Here is a 25122-nt window from a genome sequence, read left to right as displayed (position 1 = left end):
TCGTTGCTGTAGGTGCCTGTGGATGCAGGAGTGTGACTCCTTCACTCCAAGGGAGATTCCTTTTTGCTTCTTGGTGCAGGCCAAACCTCAGAGGATGCCCAGCTGGGGAAATGCTGCAGTTGTTGGAAGGAGCCAGAGAAAATGTTACAATGCGAAGTCGCAGAAAGATGCAGAGGAGTCCTGGTGAAGTTGTGCATGTAAAATCCGAGGACCCACCTGCACGGGAGTCCCTAAATAGCCCTAAGAGGGGGATTGGTCACCTAGCACGGTGACCACCTATCAGGAGGGGGATGTGATATCACCAGCCTGACCTGGCCAATCAGATGCTCCCAGGGACTGCTGCACATCTTGGTTTAAAGATGGCAGAATCAAGTGGCCACCTGGAGGAGGACTGGGCACCACCTCAGGGGTGGTGATGAACAGGGGAGTGGTCACTTCCTTTTCCTTTGTCCAGTTTGGCGCCAGAGCAGGGACCGAGGGTCCCTGTACTGGTGCAAACCGGTTTATGCAAGGAGGTCACCAAATGTGCCCTTCAAAGCAAACCTGTGTCTTGGGGAGGCTCCCCCTCCCAAAAATTGTAACACCTATTTCCAAGGAAGAGGGTGTTGCTTCCCTCTCCCACAGAATATCCTTTGTTCTGCCTTCCCTTGCTTGAGCTGGTCAAGCAGCAGGAGGGCAGATACCTGTCTGAGGGATGGCAGCAACTCGGGCTGCCTGGAAAACCCCGGAAGACTGGTAGGAGCAATACTGGGGGGTCCTCTAAGGAGCCCCCAGAGTGCATGTAATCATGCAACCAGTACTGGCAACCGTATTGGGGTAGGATTCCGACGTGTTTGATACCAAACATTCCCAGGTTCGGAGTTACCATTATGTAGCTGGACACAGGTAAAATGGCTTCCCCGCACTTAAGAAGTCCAGTGCAATGGAACTGGAGTTCACGGTGGCACTTCTGCTGCTGCAGGGGTGTCCTCACACACAGGGACCTCCACCCAGACTAGGAGGGTCTACCGTAGGGGTGACTTACAGTGACCTGTGGGGAAAGGGTGCATGCAGCTTTTCACACAGGCTGCAATGGCAGGCCTGCAGACATTTTGCATGGGCTCCCATGGGTGGCACAATACATGCTGCAGCCCATGGGGAACACCATGCCCTGGGTACCCAAGTATCATATACTAAAGACCTAAAAGGGGGCACCAGTATGTCAATTGTGCAGTGTACGAAGCCCTAGGCAACCAAATTTAGAGGAATAGAGCACTATAAGTGGGGTCCTGGTTCGCAGGATCCCAGTGAAAACAGTCTAAGCACACTGATAGCAGGAACAAAGTGGTGGCAACCATGCTAAAAGGAGTGACTTTCCTACAATGATGAGGTTCTCCTGGAACAGAAGCAATAACATTTGAATATTACCCTCTTCCACTCTGGCATACGTTAACCTTATACTTTATTCATTATATTTTTCCATAACAATGCTAAGTCAGTCACGTCACCCAATCATAGTTTCAAAACATACCTCTCTAACCAAATCTTGCTCCAGGTTATGACGACCAAGAAGCATGCGTCTTTTGAAGCGGCGACATTCCAGTTCAAGATACTGTCTCTGGCGTCTTAACAGGTTGGCTTCTTCTTCTGCTTGGAAATGCTGAATGTTCTCCTTTTGCTTAGAAAGCCATTCCTGCTTCTCCTTCTTTGGAGTACTCTGGTTTTCAGTTAACTCCTGACAAATGGGTTAACAACAGGTAAAGTTATTTTTTACTACAGTCCAAATGAAAGCCAAACGCTACATTATCATCTTCCTACTCTTGCACTGCTTGAAATGATATAAATATAAAACAAGCATTTGCAATGCCAATAATCTGGATTATGAATTAAAGTGTCCTTTGTGCAACGGATGGGTTCAGGCACTCAATAGGCCATCATGCATGCACTCTGTCACTCATCTTTGCACTCATGCATCCATCCACTGGTTCATTCTTGCATTCACTTCCTGATACAACTGCAATAAAACACACCCAAACTCAACCGAATATGCAAGATAAATTAAAAGGATACCAGTAGGAAAAAAAGAAAAAATGCCCATCCAGACACAACGGGCATATGCTTACAATAACGAAACTAAACACAGCAGCAGGTGTCAGTCTTGCAGAGGTTTTGTAAACAGTCGATTTTATTTTAAAGTTCCAACATGGCCCTCACATTTAGAAACAACATACTGGCCATTTTGGAAGAGTAAAACGATACGCCATCGAGAACAGTATTCCATAATGGTCTCCTGTAGGAAGCTGGCCTGGTGTGTGGTGGGCACCTGAGGTACTCTTCCCTTATACGAGGTCCAGGTATCCCCTATTAGTGTAGTGTAGGCAGTGTCTAGAAGCCAGGCTCTCTAGAGGTAGCTGTGGATGAGCAGCCAAGGCTTATCTAGGAGGCATGCAAAGCTCATGCACTACCACTGTAGTCACACAGCACTTACACACATGAAAGAAACACTATTTTAGTGACACAATACCAAAAAGTACTAGAGAGGCAAACCTCCAATAGGAGGTAAGTAACAAACTAGATATGAACACTCGTAATTAGCAACAGGCATAGAAAGTGATAGACAACAGCGCAAATACAGATAGACAATAGTGCCCTAGGGGAAGGCCAAACCATATACTAAAAGAATGGAATGCGAACACAGGACCCCGACCCCCCTCCCACTTAGGTAAATGGAATGTGTAGAGGAGGGCTGAGGGTACTAGGAAACCCTCAAAGGTAAGTACCTTAGTGACCCCTTGCAACCAGGAGGAAAATAGTAAATTAATAGATTTTCCCCAGACCACCCAAAAGGAAGGAAAAGAAGAAAATGCAACACCCAGACAAGATTGCAAGAAACCAGCAGTGGATTCCTGAAGAGGAAGACCTGTGGAACAAGGGGAAAAAGTCCCGAAGTCACAGAAGAGTCCAGAAGGAGTAGGAGCTACTACCCAACCAGCTGTGGATGTCAGAGTTTGTCGACAGTAGGACGAAGATGGTCAGGAATGCAGCCCTGGAGCAGGTGAAGAGTTCCTGGGGGATGCAGCTGACGTCCCACGCCAGATGGATGATTGCAGTCGGTCAGTGGCATGGAAAAGCCACCAACAACCCTTGGCAAAGGCAGAAGTTGCGGTGAAGCAAAAGTGAAGTTGCCGGGGACCAGCAAGGTCCAGGACTCTTCAACCCATAGGGGAGTCCTAGGGGGACCCTCAGCGAGGCAGAGAGTCTAAAGAAAAAGAGGCAGCCCCCACAAAAGACCCAGTAGACGAAGAACCAGGAGTCACAGAGGAGCCCACACAGCACAACTGGAGAAGGATCCTATGCTGCAGGAAAGCAAGCAGAGAGTAGTGCGTCGCAGGAAGGAGTGCTGGAGCTACACAGAGCCTGAAGATCCCTTGAAGGAGATGCAAACAAGCCTTGGTAGCTGCAAGAGATGTGGTGCATGGGGGTACTGTCCTGCGTAGGAAGGCATGGGCTTACCTCCACCACATGTGGACAGCTGGCAGAGAGGACCAAGAGGACTACTCCGGACTGCCTCCCTTGATGCAGGATCCATGCAGCTCAGAATGAAAGGAGATCCATGCTGCCAGTCATCTTTGTAGTTGGTGCCTGGGGACGCAAGGGAGAAACTCCTTCACTCCAAGGGAGATTCCTTCTTATTTCTCGTGCAGGCTGAAGACTTGCTGCCCTCAGACGATGGACAGCAGGGGAAATGTTGCAGAAGCTGGGAGGAGCCGTGGAAACAATGTTCCAAGCAGAGTCTTTGTCATTGATGCAGTTTTTTGGTTCCTGGAGGGTCCAGTCGCTGTTCCAGTGGCTAGAAGTCGAAGTAAGGTTGCAGAGGAGTCCTTCTGAAATCTTGCAAGCCTAATCTGAGGATCCACCCAGGAGAGAGACCCTAAATAGCCCTGAAAGTGGGATTGGTCACCTCGCCAGTTGACCACCTATCAGGAGGTAACTCTGACGTCACCTGCCTGACCCGGCCACTCAGATGCTCCCAGAGGTCGCTGTCAACCTTGGATACAAGACGGCAGAACCAAGAGACACATTGGAGGAGCTCTGGGCACCAACCCTGGGGTGGTGATTGACAGGGGAATGGTCATTCCCCTTTCCATTGTCCAGTTTCGTGCCAGAGTAGGGACTGGAGGTCTCTGAACCGGTGTAGGCTGGTTTATGCATGCAGGGCACCAAATGTGCCCTTCAAAGCATATCAGTTGGCTTGGGGAGGCTACCCCGTCTAAGCAATGCTGGGGGTCCTTTAAGGAGCCCCTAGAGTGCATGGAAGGATAAGTTACTTACCTGTAAATCCTAGTTCTCTTCCAGGGGTATCCTCATCAAAGTCATAAACATTGAATATTCCCGCCCTTGTGCGGGGACCCCGGAGCATATATAAAATAAACACATATAATACATGTGTAAAACAGCAATGCAGGCTATAATGTTAAAACAGGCTAAAATGCTTTATTTCTATGATTTTTTTTTTATTTTTTATAAAAATTACAATAGAGAATAAATATCTACCCAAGCCCCCAAAACTGGGCTTAGGGAAGTAAGCAGCAGTAAACTCTAGAGAAAAAGAGAAAAAACTGCATTGAAAAACAATGGAGCATTCTTAGTCAATAGGCTGCATGCAGGTTAACACAGGAGAACCATAAAAACTTTGGCACTGTGCCTTTAAGACCCTGAGCACCTCCAGTATCCCACCATGCCTCAGGGGTGAAGGAAAGGTGACAGTTGGTTCACAGTTAGGTCAGTTCTTTTTACGGTGACAATTTTCATAACTGATTCAAAACACAGTCTGTCCTGCACTTCTAGGAGACGTGCGTCCGGGGAGGAGGGTGGGTTGTTTATGACTTTGATGAGGATACCCCTGGAAGAGAACTAGGATTTACAGGTAAGTAACTTATCCTTCTCTTCCAGGGGATCCTCATCAATAGTCATAAACATTGAATAGATTAGCAAGCCCATCCCTAAACCCAGCGGACTGTCCGATAGAAGTGCAGGAATAGATAGGTATTACGCAAATAGATTTCTTAGAGAGGCCTGCCCCACTTGGGCATCCGCTCTTGCATCTGAGTCTAAACAATAATGTCTTGTAAACGTATGGACAGACTTCCATGTAGCAGCCTTACAAATCTCAGATATTGGAACATTGTTAAGGAGAGCAGCGGTAGCCGCTTTACCCCTTGTGGAATGCGCTTTAGGCCGCGCTAGCAATTGTCTATTGGCTAGCTGATAAGTATTAACAATGCAAGAAACTATCCATCTTGATATTGTACATTTAGATGCTGCCTCTCCTGTCCTTAAATGACCATAGTTTACAAACAAACGGTTAGAGTGTCTAATCGACTTTGTCTTGTCCAGATAAAATTTTAGCACTCTTTTCAAGTCTAATGAGTGCAACGCTTTCTCTGCCGGAGTCTCCGGATTGGGAAAGAACGTCGGTAAAGTAATGGTCTGATTAATATGGAATTCTGACACCACCTTCGGAAGGAAAGATGGGTGAGTTCGTAGAACCACTCTATTGTCATGAAAAACCGTGTACGGTTCTTTTGCCGACAAGGCCTGGATTTCACTGACCCTCCTCGCTGAAGTAATGGCCACTAGAAAAGCCGCCTTCCACGTAAGGTGTTGTAAAGAGGCCTTATGGATAGGCTCGAAAGGAGGGCCCATAAGTTTTGCCAGGACTATGTTCAGTTCCCACGGAGGAGAAGGCCTCCGAATTGGCGGAAAAACTTTCTTCAAACCTTCTAAGAAATCCTTGACTACAGGTTTTGTAAAGAAGGATTCCTGAGAAGGCGATTTGCGATAGGCAGTAATAGCAGACAAATGTACCTTAATAGATGATACCTGCAGACCTGACTTCGCCAGATGAAGCAAATAGGATAGTATGACATCCTCCTGCGCCTGTATGGGATTATGACCTTGCTGACAGCACCATATGTAGAATCTCTTCCACTTAAAAGCATAGGAACGCCGCGTGGGAAGGTCGTTTGGACTCTTTCAAGATGCTCATGCACTCCTGTGAGAGCCCTAGGTGCCCATACTGCAGGAATTCAGGAGCCATGCTGTTAAGCTCAGAGTGGGTAGGTTGGGATGTAGAATCCTGCCCTCCATTCTGCTCAGAAGATCTGGTCTGCACGGCAGCCTCCTGTGAGGTTCTTCCGACAGGTTGAGGAGATCCGTGTACCAGAATTGTCGGGGCCATTGCGGCGCTATAAGAATCATTCTGGTCCTGGATCTGTAAAGTTTGCTGATCACTGCCGGAATGAGGGGAATCGGCGGAAAAGCGTAAAGAAATATCCCTGACCAGTCGATCAACAGGGCATTCCCTCGAGATCCCGGACGGTAGAACCTGGATGCGAAGTCTGGGCATTTCTTGTTTACTTCGTCTGCGAAGAGGTCCAGTTGGGGCCGACCCCATTGCGCGAAGATGTATTCTGCGACTTCGCCGTGCAGGACCCAATCGTGAACGTCCTCCAGGTGTCTGCTTAGAAAGTCTGCTTCCACGTTCTGCTGACCTGGCAGGTGAACTGCTGTAATTGACATTCCTCTGGCCAGGAGCCAATGCCATATCGCTTGGGACTCTCGCGATAGGGGTAGGGACCTCGTTCCCCCCTGTTTGTTCAAGTAATACATCGTGGTTGTATTGTCCGTCTGTATCAAGAGAGTTTTCCCCTGAATTAGCGGTATGAAAGACTTGAGAGCGAGATGGACCGCTCTGAGTTCTAGCAGATTGATGTGGTACTGCTTTTCCTTGTCTGACCACAGACCCTGCGCTTGAAAAGGACCCAGATGAGCCCCCCATCCCTGAAGAGATGCATCCGTTACTAGGGTGTCGGATGGAAGCACCTGGTGAAACGGAGCACCCACTGACAGGTGAGGTCTGTGCATCCACCATCTCAATGACTGAAGTGCTACCTCCGGTAGCCGCACCGTGTCCTCCCAGCGACCTGTTCTTTGGCTCCAGTTGGTCTCCAATGCCTCTTGGAGGGGTCTCATGTGGAGTCTGGCATTTGGGACAATAAAAATGCACGATGCCATGGAGCCTAGTAGTGATGTCACCTGACGTGCCGTAGGTGCACTGGTTCTCAACAAGTCCTGGCACTTCTTGTTTATTGAGGATAGTCGTTCCTCCGAAGGATACACTTTTTGTATCTCTGTGTTTATGATAGCTCCTAGGTAGTGAAGATTCTGCGTTGGAGTCAATGTTGACTTCTGGTAATTGACCTGAAGACCTAGGGCTTCACAAACTCTTAGTACAATGTCCCGATGGCTTCTCGCCTGCTCCGGAGAAGAAGCCTTTAGTAGCCAGTCATCTAGGTATGGATATATGTATATCCTTTGTCTTCGGAGATGCGCCGCCACCACTGCCATACATTTCGAGAAAAACTATTGGGGCAGATTTCGGGCCAAAGGGTAGAACTCTGAACTGGTAATGCTGTAACACTACTCGGAAGCGCAGGAATTTCCGATGCTTTGGAGCTATTGGGATGTGAAAGTACGCATCCTGCAGGTCGATGGAGCACATCCAGTCTCCCTGATGCAGTTGAGGGAAAATCTGGTGAAGCGCTAGCATTCTGAACCTCTGCTTCCTTATGTATTTGTTCAGCAGCCGCAGATCCAGAATTGGCCTGAAAACGCCCTCTCGACCCTTCTTTGCCACTAGAAAGTAACGGGAGTAGACCCCCTGTCCTCTTTGTGCAGGTGGAACCTTTTCTATGGCGTTCTCTCTCAGGAGGGCGAGAGCCTCCTTGCGTAGCAAGCTGAGGTGAGATGGATTGTCTCTGGTTGGTGGCAAGCGTGGTGGAGGCTGTCTGAAAAGAAGAGAATAGCCATGTTCGACAATATTGAGCACCCATTTGTCTCTTGTGATAGAGTGCCACTCGTGAAGATAAGCCGTAATACTTCCCCCCACCGAAGTGGTGTACAGTGCCGAGGGAAGCAAGATTTCATTGCTTGGTGGGTGCTTTCGGAGTGGACTGTTGAGGTCTGCTTGACCCTCGCTCCCTTGTGTTTCTTCGTTGAAAGAGAGGGCGTCCCTGTCGCTGTTGCGACCTTTGCGACCAATGAGGGGTTTGAACCCTCTGCTGGAAAGGGCGCCTATCATACGGCCTGTACCTCCGCCTGAAATCTTTCTTTCTTTCGAGGCCCACCGCCTTCAAGGTATCCACCTCGGTCTTCATGCGGGCCATCTCTTCGTCTGCATGGGCACCGAATAGAGAGCTCCCGGCAAATGGGAGATTCAGGATGCGTTGCTGTGCTTCCTGTTTCAAGCCTGTGAGCCTCAGCCAGGAAGATCTCCTCGCACAGATACCATGCGCATACCCATGAGCAGCCAAATCCGCCCCATCCGCTGCCGCGCTGATAACCTGGTTGGATACCAGGCATCCTTCTTGTAGTATCTCCTGGAAATCTTGCCTGTCTTCTCTGGGCAATTTTTCCGTAAATCTACTGAGGGAATCCCACAGAGAACGATCGTACCTGCCCAGGAGCGCAGACGCACTGGAGACCTTCATTGCTGAAGCCGCCGTCCCGCATATCTTTCTCCCTAGAGAGTCTAAATGCCTGCTCTCTTTATCCGGGGGTACCGTGGATGAAGAAGCCACCGAGTGGGTCTTTCGGGCGGCAGCTATGATCACCGAGTCCGGTGGCGGATCTTTTCTAAGGAATAAAGGGTCTTGTTCTTGTATTTCTTAGGGAATCCTAGCCGGTGCAGACTTAAGCGAGGCTGGGGCCAGAAAAGTGTCCATAGTTGGCTGCAGCAAGCCAGGCACCAGAGGCAGCAACTTTTTCGACGCTGATCTCTGTTGTAGAGTCTCAAAGATAATCGATGAGGAGGTAGATGGTTCTGGAACCTCAATGTTGAGTTTCTGCGCTCCTCTTAGCAACACCTCGTTGAATGTGGTAATATCATCCACCGGTGAGACTCTAGCAGGTGGTGAATCTGTAAGGGTGGGTGAGTAACGCCCGACAGAAGAACCTGATGAAGACCAAGAGGGTGATCATCTTCTTGACCGCGACCTGGATCTCCGTTGAGAGCGAGATCTGCTGCGAGACGCTGTAGCAGAGCGTCTAGGCCTCGCGGTCGGTTGGCGAGGAGCTGAACGAGCCCGTTCTGCCCTGGCTGTCGGTGATGGCGTTCTTGGCAGGGAGGCAGTAGGTGAATACATTCGCGAATACTGCGAATCTGGGGATGCCGCTGGTCTGTTGAGGCTCTCCAGCCATCTCGGAGATAGATTGATGGGCGAGACATGCCCAGATGATGCCGCTCTAGACCGAGAAGAGCCGCTCGGTATGGAGACCACTGGAGATGGTGCCTTGTCTGGCGTGGGGCGATGTTCTGCTCCCTGTGGGACAGGTAAAACCTGCTTCGACGTCGATGGCTGTTTCGACGTCGAGGGGCGCCCAGCAATTTGTTCCTGTCTCGCCGTTGAGTGCCTCGACGTTGAATGTCTTGACGTCGAACGACGTTCCTTGGACCTCGACCTGCTCGCCGTCGTGTGCCTCGACGTGGAGCGATGGGAGGTTGACGGCGGATGTTTCTCGTGCCGTCGTGGTGAAGACGACGCCGTGTGTCCTGACGTCGGGGGGCGCACAGCCTTTGGCGGCGACCGGGCACGCCGGCGATGGCTCGACGTCGATCGGCGGGCTGCCGTCGACGGAGACCTGCCCCTGCTCTGATGTCCCTTCGACGCCGTTCCCTTCGACGTCGGGTGTGTCGCCGTCGACGGCGATCTATGCCGGTGAGACGGTGGTAGCGACGACGTCGACGGTGAACAAACAGGTATTTTCCTACCTGTCGACGTCGACCGGGCCATTCGCTCCCGAGAATGGCCTTCTGGATGTCTGGGAAGTGAGGAGGACAATGTTCTTTTCCTCTCCTGAAGCCCATGAAGCCGGATCTTCTCTCTGTCTTTCAGAGTCCTCCTAGACATGTTCTTGCAGTACTTACAAGTGTCAGGGCAGTGACTCTGAGGCAGGCACACTATGCACAGAGAGTGGGGATCTGACTGGGCCTTCTTCTTCCCACAAGCAGGGCATTTGACAAAAAGAGAAGGCATTTTTCTGTCAGAAAAAAACCTTCCTAGCTCAGACAAAGATGTTATTTGTTGAGTGAAAAATGAAAAACGCTTTTTTAAATAATTTTTCTGAGAAAAAACTCAGAAAAACTGAGAGCTCAATGCTCCAGGATCCTCTCAGAAGAAGCCGGAAAAAAGAACTGACCTAACTGTGAACCAGCTGTCACCTTTCCTTCACCCCTGAGGCATGGTGGGATACTGGAGGTGCTCAGGGTCTTAAAGGCACAGTGCCAAAGTTTTTATGGTTCTCCTGTGTTAACCTGCATGCAGCCTATTGGCTAAGAATGCTCCATTGTTTTTCAATGCAGTTTTTTCTCTTTTTCTCTAGAGTTTACTGCTGCTTACTTCCCTAAGCCCAGTTTTGGGGGCTTGGGTAGATATTTATTCTCTATTGTAATTTTTATTAAAAAAAAAAAAAAAAAAAAAAACCTTCATAGAAATAAAGCATTTTAGCCTGTTTTAACATTATAGCCTGCATTGCTGTTTTACACATGTATTATATGTGTGTATTTTATATATGCTCCGGGGTCCCCGCACAAGGGCGGGAATATTCAATGTTTATGACTATTGATGAGGATCCCCTGGAAGAGAATCATACTTCCAATACTGGCAACAGTATTGGGGTATGATTCCGACATGTTTAATACCAAACATGCCTAGGTTCGGAGTTACCATTATGTAGCTGGACATAGGTAGAGACCTATGCCCTGTACACGCATACTGTGGCGTCCCCGCACTCATTAAGTCCAATAAACTGGCACTGGATGTCGTGGGGGCACCTTTGCTAGTGCAGGTGTGCCCTCACACACAGGTACTTGCACCCTGCCCTCTGGATCAGAAGAGGCTGCCATAGGGGTGACTTACAGTGACCTGGTGCAGTGACCTGTAGTGAGAAAGAGTGCATGCACCATTTCACGCAGGCTGTAATGGCAGGCCTGCCGAACACTTTGCATGGGCTCCCCCTGGGTGGCATAATACATGCTGCAGCCCATGGGGATCCCCTGGTGCCCCAATGCCCTGGGTACCACATACCAGGGGCTTACAGGGGGGCACCAGTATGCCAAATATCTGGTGAAAAGTAAATCAGTTACCCAAGTTAGAAGGGAGAGAGCATAATCTCTGGGGTCCTGGTTAGCAGAATCCCAGTGAACACAGTCAAACACACTGACAACATGCAGAAAATGGGAGTAACCATGGCAAGAAAGAAGGTACTTTAGTACATCTCCTGATTTTGAGGAAGTGGCCATGTGGGATGTAGCACTTGGAAGATGGGGTGAGAGGCAAGCAAGGTAGAAACACTGTCTCAAGAGTTGTAGTATCCTTTTAAGAAATATTAAGATAAAAAGAGGAGAAGCAAAGAAATAAACGGAGAACTATAGAAGGAGAAAATTAAAGGAGTGGCCAACCAGCCCAGTCACTGAAGTGCACTCATTTTCAGGAAGATGTACATGTGATCAGAAAATGCAGTCATCCACAGGGCAAGAGAGCCAATAATGGATGTGGGCTGAACTATTACCCAAACCAGTACACTGTCAAGGATGGAAACAGAATGTAAATGACCAATGGCAGAAAAGAGCTGACCAAAAGCCCTTGTATGAATCTATATGAGGGATCTCCAACCTATTCTGAAATAAGAGCTATTTAGGTTCAATGGAAATCATCTCAAACTACTCATATTAGTGTTGTTAAAGTGACCACATCTGACAAGATTACATTAGCAGCTATGCAAATTTACTGAAAGTGAACAGGTCAGTTCATCAGGCACGGTTCCCAGCAGTAATGTAAAAAGGCTTTACCACTTTGGACTGCCTTTATATGGGTAATACATAACAGCCATACCTGCAATGCTCACTGAACCAAGATAATAATCTTAGTAACAATTCTCAACTAATGCCACTTGATTTATCACTCCATATCAGATTAAAATATATTTTGGGAATTGAACCATTTTTCGCCAACCATCTCCTTATGAGGTTTGAAAATATACACATTTTCATCTCAAATACACTCTTTTTAATTTTGGTATTCAATTATTAACTTGGCCAAACAAAAGTTTTCAATTTATTTGGCTGGACTGAACATAGGTGAGCTTCACAAACGTAGATGGAGAGCTACCAATAGCTCACGAGCTACTCGTAGGAGAGGCCTGATCTACATGGAAATTTTTACAGATAGGAATGTACATATTATGTAGTGTTATTTTGTTACAAGACTGGCTTTACCTTATGGATTCACAATACGTAAGCCTGGCCTACTGCTTTTGTAATAACATTTAATAATAAACAGACCAAACATATGACATCTGGCATAACATTTCCCTGTACAGCAAACAAACTTAAATATGTTATTATTGGGATGTCACCATAAACAACTCAGGCCTACTGTTCTGACAGCTAACTTTCCGACAAGGCAACCATCAGGTATACGGTCATAACATTTAAATGTATACACTATTCAAGTAGCCAAAGCAAAATACTAGATCTTCCAACAGGGCCTAACAAGGATGCTAACAGTGCATCTATTCTATATGCATGATTTGTCTGAAGGAGTAACCAACAGGAAAACCCTTGCTTCCTATAGTAATTGGGAAATTCCATCTAACAAAATGCCTGCTTACAGCCTTTAGCACATTGTAACAACAATCCATCTTTAAAAGCCTATCATCTTTAACATGTTATTCACCATATGTAGGTGAGGCCTACTGGCTTGCCATGTTTCATAATGAACTACTGTAAGAAATCTGGCATGATTTCTCAATGAACTAATGAAGCCTTTCCCATTTTACATTGGCTTTACATTTTACCCAACACTAGCCTATTCAAGTACACCTAAACTGGCAGCCATCATGCATAACATTATGAAATTACAAATATATAGAAACCTACAGCTTGAAAAACAATATAAAAACCCTCTCAACAGGGCCTAACAAGAATCATCTCAGTGAAAACCCCTGTGGTCTGTCAAACTGGGTGGCCGAAGCCGAAACCCTTGCCAACTATTGTAATCTGTGAAATTACATGTACAAAATACCAGTGTATAGCCTAACACAGTGTGATAACTCTTAAAGACTGGCTGGCTGTAATAAACAAATAAAGCTTTTCACATTTAAAAAGCTAGACCAACTGTTTTTTGTTATAACGTTTCATAACACGTAGAACGGATGATCTGTCATCAGACATACCACTTCCTAATGCACCAGCCAGGCCTACAGTGTCCCATCATAACCAAGTCAGACCTACAGTTTTGACCCCCAAGCATTTCCACCAGACACACAGTCATAAAATTGGAAAGGGATTATATATACACATTAGGCATATAGATATGGTCACTAGCTTGCTGTCATAAACTCAATCCTGCTGTACTGAGTATCAGCTTTGCCACAATCCAAAAACTGCAATACAAGCAGTCTTTGTGGAGGAAGCATACATTCACAAAAACAAATCCTGTACTTAGGGGTCCAACATGTGGGTGAAGCCTAAGTCTCTCCCCCTTGGTAGTACAATGAAAGCGCTTCTTTGTTGATCACATATGGTCAGGCGACTTTCGCACTGTCAACTCAGGCTTAAAAATCCACATAGATTAAAGTAGTGCTACAGATCTCATTCTGCTCTCAAACACAAAACCACACTCTGAAGTCTAAAGTTAATGATGGATGGAGAAGGTGATGGGACTGAAATAAATTCCTCATCACTGCCCACCTCCCATCTGAGCACCTGACAGGGAAAACAAACACTGTAACTTATCTCGTTATCTAAGCCACTTTAATAGCATTACAATGTTTGTGCTCCTGAAAGACCATTCTCAGGCAGCCATAACAGTGCTAGCTCAGGCTGCTGGATAAATAAACAAAATAACCACAGCTACGAGGAGGGGAAGCACATTTTCCCCTGGAAGCACACATAATCTGCCCAATTAAAACATGAATTACTGGTTACCAACAAGTGGGCAGAGCGAAAGCCTGCCTCTGTAGCACTCCTGAAAACTTTTTTAGGTTGATTAGATTACATCGTCTGACAGCTGTGCTGTCAAGCCATATCTAAACAGCAACACCATGAAAATAAGTCAATCAGTGAGCATACCTCTTTAAGTTGCTCTTTGCGCAGTTTGTATTCCCTCTTCTGTGATTCCAGAAAGCTGTTCAATTCTTTCTTTTGCTGCGCCTGGATATGCTGCTGAAATTTCTTTTCTTCACTTGTCATCAATTTTGCCTATGCAAAATAAGGATACAAAATATAACAAGCAGTTGCAATGCAATGGGTCACGCGTTGGCTCCTAACTGGACTTTTCTTGCCACATAAATTGAAGTAAAGCAGTTAACATAAGCAAGTCAATTCAAAGTGCCACGGCTGCCATGAGCATGAGCGTGAAGGAGACACAAAAGGAATAAGAAGTTTGCTTGCAGTCAAAAGTATCGGCAAACGTGCAATTATCCATGTAACAAGGTCGATGGCCAAGGCAGTAACAAAACTGCCCCAAGGAGGGCTAAATGATAAGAAATGATTTTTGAGAGGCAAGTCCATGAATGAGTGATAGTGATGGGCGTGCGGTGGGCGTGGTTAAAAGCCCACAGCTAGATTACAATATGTCAGAGCGCTTATGCGCTTGACCTAAAAAAAGGCAAACTAGCAAGTATAGTCTTCGGAATAAAACGTCACTGCTTGCAACCGAAACTTGGGTGTTACAAAAAGAATTAATAAACATCAGACATACTCTACTTATAGCAGAATCTGAGACATTTTTGTTCCTCAAGACTTACTTGAAAAGGCTGCATGAAAAAAACATGCATTTTTAATAAAGGGAATGATATTTCAGAAAAGAGTGCTATCAGAAATGTTTAGGTAAAACAGAATTGTTAAAGTATAATGATGTTTCAGGTATTGATCTATACACATAAGATTAAAGCACTCCCGTCTGTGAAGTCAAGGGGACTGTCCGAGCAAGGACTTAATCAGGTTCTGATTCTAATTAGTCTCCTAGATTAACAGAGAGAGGGGTGATATGAATTTGAATTAAAAGACATCCATGGCCAAAATCACTGGGATTACACAGAGTAATATTCCTTCTCCATCATGTGATTGGTTTTGCAAATTTTAAAGTTAAGAATAGTAGGAACATCCCACAACTGTGTAACAAGAAGAATAGAACAAAAAACAGTGAGAATATGTAAATTGATTAAGCGTTTTGGCTCTGCTAGTGATGGTAAGATTTCTCATGAGAGCAGTAGTGTTGGCTTTATATCAAGTGGAATAGTCCCAGGGTTTTATTACTTGGTGTCCAATTAGCCTTTTGGGCTTAGTAGACAGTCACATAAAAAATGATCCTACTACAAATATCTAATATGGACTAGCATGGAGACAATCCTAATTTTTAAAAAAGCGTATGGCGTGTGTAAATGTTTATACTTATCAAGGTAGTATTCTTAAGAACTCTGCTGAAATTTAAGGTGCAACAACAGATCGAATCTCTTACACAATACCTTCTTTTTCCATTCCCCGTTTAGCCCTCCACCCACTAATTACTTTTTTGTTTTTTTTTAAACTTGAGACAACTGGAGTTGACAGTTGAAGTGGTAAAGCCAGGTGATATGACAACAAAAGTGAAAGTTACCTTCTGCAACACTATTTCTAGTAGACACTATTTTTTTCCACAGATTCCTCTCTCCATGAATATCTTAGAATGGACCAGAAGAATCTCCCCCAACACCATTCATTCTTCGCCAGGCAGTGTCACGGCGATCAAAATACAATTCCGCCCAACCAAATGTGATGACATCTGGCTATATATGGTGCAGACTGGTCTTAGTTCCCTACATTCATCCATAAACAACAACAGGGTGACAGCAGATAGCATATTTTGAAATCTTTATTAATAGTATTTCTCACTAGATGAAGACAGGTAGGTGAAGACTGCAGGAAGACTTAGGATCCAACAGTAGTATCATTACTGAAGACAAGTACATTTTTCTGATGGATATTTATTTCCATTTAATGCTCACCCTAAGAATCAGTCCCAGAGCAATACCCTCTGTGAGTTGAGAATAAGCAATGATAATAACAAGGAAGTCATGTAGCACAGCTCCGGAAAAGTATCCATCACTGGCTCCTGGAGCTCTGATAACATAATATTTTGTAAAAGTATGTGATGAAGGGCAAGTCACTGCCTGGCAGATGTCAGCCACTGAGGAGACTCTGGGTTAAGTAGTAGAGGCTTCCATGGCCTTCCTGGAGTGTGCACAAATTCCAGCCAGAGGTTCTTTCTTGGCTACGGCATAGGAGATCTTTATTCACAGAGTAAGCCAATGCGAAAATTTACATTTAGTATCGGTCTTGCCTTCTTCGTCTCCAGGAAAACCATAAAGAGTTGATTATCTAATTTGTTTTGCCTTGGATAGTCAACATCCTAACACACTGCACACCTGTTTTCCTAGTGTAAACTTCGCTCTTTGCTTAGTGGGATGAGGAAGAATAAAGAATAATGGAATAGTAATGGACTGAACCCTGTGGATGGCAGACAACAACATTCAGTGGGAAGGAATGGTGTAAAGAATGAGAACAGTGGCTGGACCAACCACCCCCGTAATTTGCCACAAAGAATACAGTCTTCAAACTAGGCAAAAAACACTCAAGTCTGTGCACTAATTCAAATGGTGAAACCACATTGAAAGTAAAGACCAAATTTAAATTCCACTGTGGAAAAATAATAGGCATGGGGTAAACAGGTTTTTATTTTTTTTAATTTAAGACTGACACTAAGGACGGTTGACCTAGGTAAAAATACAAGGCAACAAAGTATCTTTTTACAGTTGCAACTTGCAAGCCCTATTTGACAAAGGAAATCTAAATGTGCATCAGAAAGGTGAGATGGAAAAGGGTTGAACCCCTAAGATTTACACCAATCAATAAATGTGAGCCAAGAGCATATATAGACCCACTTGGTGGAGGAATTCAGGCAGCATGGATGACATCTGTTACTTCCAGTTGCAAACAAAATGTCTCTAGTTGGCACTGCTCAATCTCCATCTGGGTAGAAAAAGCTTCATTTGACTGGGTTGAAAGACCTGACCATCCTGCTGTGAACGTTTACCCTGTTGTGTGCGAGACGCAGATGGAAATGAATGCAAAGTGCCACCGGATCAATATATCAAATCCTCCTTCCCAATCTTGGGTAATCAGAGTTGAGCATGAGTTTAGCAGCTTCTGCAGGCCTTCAGAAGAGGAGAAGAACTGGAGGTACTGCATACAACAGATCCTGTGACAAGTTGAATCTGAAGGGATACCCCAAGGGAACCATTCAGAGGGAAGTGTGTGGGTGTAAAAGTTTTTACTCCACAACTTGACATATTTGGAATGGGTCCCAGCTACAGAGCCCATAATAAAGAGAGTGTAAGACAGCAGAGGTCAACACTGGGTACCAGATGAGAGAATGGGGGTCTACGGAGAATGGGGGACAGCAATGAAGGAGAGAGAGGGTCAGCTTTGATCTTGCCAATAAGTTAAATCATGCAACAATGTCTACTAATCTTCACCTGATTGGTTTTGAAATTAGAGATTGAGACCATCTCCATTAGAGGAAGTTGGAGATACTGGGGTGAGTGTATAGGGGAAATAATGGATGGGTCATCACAAGATATTATAACTTAGCTTCTACAACCCCAGGCAGCACTGGTGATGGCATCATTGGAACTCCCAAAGGGATGAGGGTCAGCGTCTAGTAGAAAATGGATTCCTCAGAAGGGACTTCACGACCAGTGCCTGTGTATTTGTGACAGGGGTTAGAACTTCAAACTGCCACACCCACCCACATATACACACTAGAACCCTCGGAGGAAGCCAAAAGCCTGAGCTTCATTGGCATAAATAATCAGTATGCACATAAAATATATCAATACCAGAATTTACTACTGTCAACCTTTGCAGTTCAACAATTAGGTTGTATATGCTCCAGTGTATGACACGGTGAACGTGCTGTGTGTGAAAAATAGTGCACTAAGTGACATTTGGGAACAGAACTGGGCTCAGAGTACAGTTTGGGCTAATCACAATGAATGTCAGTCTACAAGTCATAAGTGTTGACGTTTTAAATAATACACATTATTCTTGGGGTGTTCATCAGGGTTAGTTGGCAACACCTACAAGAATAGATAAGGACAATTTGATTATTCCTGCAACATGAAAAAACGCACTGAATCAAGAATCCAAACGTGCATTCTGCACTTGCTGCATCAATTATTGGTAAACAGTGGATGTAATGGCGCCACTGAGACACTGAAGAAAAAAAAATCTGAGAAGAATATTTGCAATAGTGCTGCTACAGCCAGAAGTTAATTTAATGATCAACTCTGAAAGTCGCATGTGATCAAACCCCAAAGGCATTCTAACACCATTTCACCATGGCAAGTCTTTGGATGAATCTAATTCCCTAAACATCAAAGGTAATTCCAATTTCACATGAAAAACTTCAAGGCTCTCATGGAGGGATGCTTCAGATGGTCACATTGAAGGTTTCTAGAAGCTAGGGATTAAATCCAGCAACAGTTTAAGTGTAGAATCCTGTTTGACATCCTCGATAGAGGATAATGCCTACACAGGAGGTCTGGATAATTGCGCACTCTAGAGAAATGAAGATCATCTTCATTCAGAGCTGTTTAATTTTTATCAACAGTTTCATGAGAAGTGGTATTAATGAAAAAGCAATGCATAAAGATAAATTCCAGACCAGAGTCTCAAAAAGACTTACTCAACAAACTGGGCTATTAATATCTGGATGCTAAGTCTCTGCATTATGCAAGCTTAGCTTGTATGTCTGCAAATTCTGAAGGCCCCATAGATGGACTGAAGTATTTTTAGAATTTCTAGCCAAAAAACAATACCAAAACCATAAACCAAAATCCAAGGATGTCCCAGGTTACACCCCAGCTCCCACTTGTTTATATGTCACAGAAAAGTGGTATTGTCTGTTCATATCAAAATGGAGTTCAACAGTACTGATAACATGAGCAACTTTAGAGCCATGTGGACCGTACAGTTCTCAATAATTTTGTAGGATACAACAGTTATCAAGTCAGCAACCTTTCTTATATTGTTAGCTGCCTATATACCCCAAACAAATCTTCATAAGAAGCATCTCTAACAATCATTATAGAGAGGCAAGAATAAGTTACTTAGATTCGGAAGTGCCTTATCTGAAATATACTCTATCTAGTTGCAGCTTCCTTACTTTAGAATTATCCCAAGGTGTCAGACTGGATCCGGAATATTTTTCTTCAACAGTACCCCTGCGTGTCAGCAGGTGGTGTCATTCACACCGGAAATGACATGCGCAGTGTCTATATAGGCGACACCCACACAGTGAGCTGACAGCAGTTTCTTTTCACAACTTTCCACGCCAGAAGCGCAGTGCCATGAAGAACCTGACCATTGGTGTGGGAAAACTAGGGTCCTGAAAGGGTAACAGCCCTGTCCTTAGAAATCTGTTCGCAGAGTGGGGAGAATAGGTGGGTGGGTTAGGAACCTGTGGCTAGACACAGTCTCTACCAGATAAGGAGTTAACGACGATAAGTAAGTTGTTCATCTGATAGAGACCTCCAACCGCCCATGTTGCTACCTGGCAGATGTCCAGGACTGGAATCCCACGTGATAATGCAATAGTCACAGTTTAGCTTTGGTGGAATGAGCTCCCAAGCATTCAGGAGGTTGTTTTTTGACCAGTGAGTCGCAGATCTTGATGTAGAGGACAATCCTACGAGAGATGGCTCGCTTCTGCGCTGCCCAAACTTTCATCCCACCCACATACCCCGCAAAGTGTTGGTTGTCCACGCGGAACTCACAGGTATGATCAAGATAGAACGCCAATGCTTTTTTGGATCAAGACGGTGGATTCTCTACTCTTCCCTTGAAGGATGTGGGGGTGCATAAGACGTAGGCAGGGTGACTGATTGGCCTATATGAAAGGGTGTGACCATTTGTGGTAGAAAAGAGGCCCTTGTGTGAAGCACCAGGCTGGTGGGATATATAGGGAGGTAAGGTGGCTTCAATGATAAGGACTGCAGCTCCCTCACTCGACGGCAGACGTAACTGGCACATGGAAGGCAGTTTTCTATGTGAGAAGCCAGAGGCTCGAAAGGAACACACATAAAAAAGGGTAGAACCAAATTAAGGTCCAAGTGGGGCATAATGGATGGGGAAAGAGGGAAGAGATGAGTAAGAAACGATCTACAATAGAGGACCTAAACAAAGAGGGTTGACCAGGCAATGGCAAGAAAGTAGAAATGGCAGATAAATAGCCCTTGAGATTGCCCCAAGCAGAGCCTTTCTGGGCAAGGGAAAGAATGAAAAGTAATGCCTCTGAGAGGGGGCAGAAAGGGGATCAACAGACTTTTCTGTGCATCATACCACACATTTCTTCCAACAGCAGGCATATACCGTTATGGTGGATAGATGCCTGGTTGCCACAATGATATTACAGACTTGGGGAGGAAGGTCAAAGGCTGTCAACAGCCGCCAATCTATATCCACGCAAGAAGGCAGAGACGGGACAGATTTGGGTAAAGAATCCTCCCAATCTTCTCCTGCTGCTGATCCTCCCCAAAGTACAGTCTTATTTATGGCTATGATCAGTAGCTCAGGAAACCAGACTCTCCGTGCCTAGTTTGGAGCCACAAGGATGACTTGGGACCGGTCGTTCTTGATTTTCTTAAGAACTCTGGGCAGAAGTTGCAAGGGCGGAAAGGCGTACAGGAGGCCTGACTTCCACTTGAGATGAAAAGCGCCTCCAGGCGTGAGCCGCCTTGGAAACTCCAGCACAAAATTACTGACATGCGTGTTCTCGTCAGAGGTGAACAGATCTAACCAAAGCTCTCTCCACTGATGAGAGAGACCTTGCACCACCTCTGGGGGAGACACAGTTCCTAATCCACTAGGCATCATCAGTCAAGTTCACCTGCTCTGGTATTCAGAGAGCCCATCAGGCATATACCCTACTGTTTCAGCCACATCCAGATGTGCAGAGCCTCTTGACAAAGGGTGCACAAACTCCACCCGCCCTCTTTGTTGCAATACTAATTGGTGGTGGTGTTAACAGCGAAAACCTCCACTAGCCTTCCCTTAATGAAGGGTAGAAAGGCTTTCAATGCCAGTCAGGTCCCTTAGAGCTCCAGCAGGTTGATGTGGAGTCCGGATTCCTCTCCCAGGTGGTTCCCCATTCCAAGAATGAGGCATCTGTCACTACTGTGAGATCTGATTGGGGAAGGGTTAGGGATCTTCTGCTGAACCAATTGCAGTGCGCATGCCACCACTTCAGGACTTTTGCAGTTCTCTCTGAGATCTGGACAATGTCGGAGAGATTCCCCTGATGCTGTGCATATTGGAACTTCAGGTCCCACTGCTGAGTCCGCCTAGGCCAACATGCATTCATCACCAGCAAGATGCAGGAGGCCATAAGTCCAAGCAGCCTCACCGAATTCCAGGATATAGGCTTAAACATCGGTATCATAGCCTCAATATCTTGGATTCGTTGCACTGGGTTCAGAACAGCTCAGAACAGCTCAGATGAAAGGGAGCATCTGAGAGGAAGTCAGGTGTGACTTCTGCACATTTATAATGAACCCCAGCAAGTGCAGGAGGTCCGCCATAGTCTGTAGGTGGGAGACAACAGTCTGGGGCAAGTCCGCCTTCAACAGCCAATTGTCAAGATAGAGGAAGACTGGCAAGCTCTGATCTCCGCAGATGGGCTGCAACCACTGCCATCACCTTTTTGGCATGGCTAGGGCTCCCCACCTACTTTTTGCCTGGTACCTGAGGTAATTTCGACTGTTCGTGCACTGGGCCCCTGCTAACCAGGTCCCCAGTGCCAGAGCTCTTTCCCAAAACTGCACAACTGTTTTGCACAATTGGCACACTCTTTAGCACCTACTGTAAGTCCTTAGTAACTGGTGCACTGGGTACCTAGGGCCTGGGGTACAAAGGAAGGTTCCCCAGGGTTTCAGCAACAGTTGTGCCAAACCCAGGGACACCTCAACAAACCCACACAGTGCTCCCCCATTGCAGACTGCGTGTGCTGATGGAGGTCAAAATAGAAAGCAAGACCAGTCACACACCCCTGTGTGCTATGTCCCCTACCTCTGCATGTGGCAGGTTTAAGTCACCCCTAAGGCACAGTGCATCCTGACACATGTGAAGGCAAATGTGCCTGAGCACATATGCCCTTGCTACGTCTCTGTCGATTCTTAGATATAGTAAGTGAACAGGGAAGATATCTTAAAAGCATGTGCTGGATACTGGTTACTATGAGTTTCCCAGCCACATGATGGCTTCTCTGAATATAGGGATGTTCGGTATCAAACATCTTAGATTAAAAACCCTCACTGATTCCAGTTAGAGATTCATTCATAACTGCACCCAAAAAACACCTTAGAGGTGCCCCATGAGAACCTAGGAGCTACTAGTGTGTTCACTGACTGGTCCTGACCAGTTCAGCCACCTGGTCTGGTCCAGGTTTCTGGCCCTCTGGTGAAAGCCAACGCTGTCGAAGGCCAGTGACAAAAGCCTGCACTGGGCGGGGGTGTTAGCAGCTCACCCAAGCAGGATGGACATTCCAGGGCTGGAAGATTCAAAGGCCTAGCTGCCTTTGCAATGCGACCCAGGTATCTCCAGATGGCAGAGATGACCGCCTCCCCCACCCCTGTCCTGAGCCCACTTCTGGCGGCAGAACAGATGAGGGAATTAGTCAGTTTAAGAGGTGTGCATACCTCATGCCAGTCCCACCCCTAAGGTGGACGAGCTGAAGGGGACACTACTTTTTAAATTCCTCTATCTTGCTTGGAAGGAATTAGACCACTAGAGTTAGGGTTCTGCACACTTCCCAGCCGGAGTGTTACAGAAATAGTGTAGTGACCTTAAAGGTGGTCAGACCATTGGCTAACACGTAGCACTCCCTGTAACACCTCTAGACTGAGTATTTAGGAGGCACCCCTGAACGGAAGAATGCAGATCCTGACAACCTATGAAGAAAAGGACACTGAGGAGTCCCCACCGACAGAAGAGTGCAAGAAGTAGGAGCTGACTAGGTACCAGCCCCACCAGCCTGCCTGTTGACCTTGACAGACTCTGCCCTAAAAGACGACTCGTGCTGCAGGTGAGCCTCCAGAAATCCAGGAGGATTGCCTGCCTTCCACAAAGACTCAGACTCCTGTGAGCAGCAAATTTGTTCTGCAACAGTCAAGAAAGGAATCTGCATCCTCCAGAACAGCAAAGACTCAACACCTGAAGTGACCATTGCACCCAACTTCCACGACCTGAGGTGGAGCAATCAAACGGTGCCAGCAGGGCTCTCCAGCTGTTCAGAGTCGGAGTCCAGCGTGGGTTCACCCCTCTTGGATTCCCTCCCCCCATTCAAGTCGTCTGCAGCCCTGTGGTGAGAGAAAACCCAACATCTCCAGCAACCACTGTGCCCATCATCCACGACCCTATCTGATGTGGGTCACCGGTGCCAATGACTTCCCCCAGCTCCTGCGAGCTCGAGTCCACCTGATTTCACGCCTACTGGACTCACCAACATTGCCTCTTGACCGCACCCAATGGTTTCCAATGGGAGTCAGGAAGCCAGTCAGGGACAACAAGAAGGTAAGGGGTGTAGACCTAGCGTGCTCAGGGACGTGGATGCACCTTGGGTCCTCTTCTCCTGTGCCAAAGACTGACGGATGCAGAGGTATACTTAGACATTGGGTTTTCTCATCCAGTAGGACCCGCGGTCAGGGGGAGTTCTGGCGTGTTGAGGCTGCAGACACTGTCGGCAAATCAGGCAGGGGTGGACTCGAGCTCTTAGGAGCCGGGGGACGTCGTTGGCACTGATGATCCACCTCAGCTGGGGTCTGGAGTCACAGGTGCAGTGGCTGCTGGAGGTGTCAGATTTTCTCTCACCACAAGCCTGTGGGAGAGGCGGCCTTTGTGCAGAGGCTGCATGCGTCTCAGGAGAGTCCAAGATGGGTGAGACCACACTTGACTCAGTCTCTGGGCAGCTCCTGACCCGGTTGGCACAGTTGGCTGGCTTCACCTTGGGCCATGGACGTCTGGTGCAGTGGTCACTTCTGGTGTTGGGTTTCCGGGATCCAGTAGCTGCAGAGTCTTTTCTTTGGAGTTTCTTCTTGCAGGACAAGTACGCTGCCCACAGGAGACTTGAGTTTTTATTGAAGGCTGGATAAGTTGGCTTCTTGTGCAGGATCCTTCGAGATCAGCAGGCAGGCCAGAGGGACTGGTTCCAGGTCAGCTACTACTTCTTTTCCTCTTCAGTGGGGGCAACTCTTCTTAGTCCGGGTCTTCTCAAGTTGTCAAAATCTGAGTTCTAGGGTTCAGGTGTGCCACCTAAATACTCAATTTAGGAATGTTACAGGGAAAGTCAGGTGGTAGCCTCAAAACACAGGCTGACCACCTTTAGAGTGACTACACCCTTCTTATGACCACTTTCGCTGGGAAGTGGGCATAACCCTAACCGTAGGGGCCTAATTCCTTGCAAACAAAATGGAGGAATTTAAAAAGTAGTGTCCACTTCAGCTCATCCACCTTAGGGGTGAGACTGGCATGAATGGTGCACTCCTCTTAATTAACTATTTTTCTCACCTGTGCTGCCACCAACTGTGGGGTCAGGATGGGGGGGGGGGGGGGGGGGGGGAGTGGAGATGGTCATTTCCATCATCTGGAGAGACCTGGGTTGCATTACAAAGGTGCAAGGCCTTTGAAGCTCACAGCCCTGGAAAGTCCATCCTGTATGTAGAGCAGGTTACACCTCTGCCTAGGGCAGAGGCCTTTGTCTCAGGCCCTCAAGAGAGCAGACTCTCACCTTGGGGGACCAAAAAATGCATCTGTGGTGGCTGAACTGGTCAGAGCCAGTCAGTCAGCACACTAGTGGATGGTAGGTTTTCAGGGGGCACCTCTAAGGTGCTGTGTGCATTTTCTTTAAAATAAATCTGTCACTGGGGCCATTGAGGGTTTATTATTTTAAGATGTTTGATACCAAACATCCCAGGATTCAGAAA

At 46.6% G+C, this 25122-nt stretch overlaps 1 protein-coding gene across 1 annotated transcript in view; it reads right to left on the bottom strand.

The window, feature by feature from the left end:
- Positions 1 to 25122, bottom strand: part of TAOK1 (TAO kinase 1) — a 959977-nt gene that overhangs the window by 167612 nt on the left and 767243 nt on the right. The window contains exons 15-16 of the mRNA XM_069226237.1: positions 14174 to 14302; positions 1511 to 1714 (exon numbers count right to left, since the gene is read on the bottom strand). Of these exons, the coding sequence (XP_069082338.1) occupies positions 1511 to 1714; positions 14174 to 14302 (333 nt within the window). The remainder of the gene's footprint in view (positions 1 to 1510; positions 1715 to 14173; positions 14303 to 25122) is intronic.

Source organism: Pleurodeles waltl, chromosome 3_1 (assembly GCF_031143425.1).
Source record: "Pleurodeles waltl isolate 20211129_DDA chromosome 3_1, aPleWal1.hap1.20221129, whole genome shotgun sequence".
Classification (NCBI taxonomy): domain Eukaryota; kingdom Metazoa; phylum Chordata; class Amphibia; order Caudata; family Salamandridae; genus Pleurodeles; species Pleurodeles waltl.
Note: the sequence above shows the minus strand (reverse complement) of the source record. Positions and strands in the feature narration are given on the sequence as shown.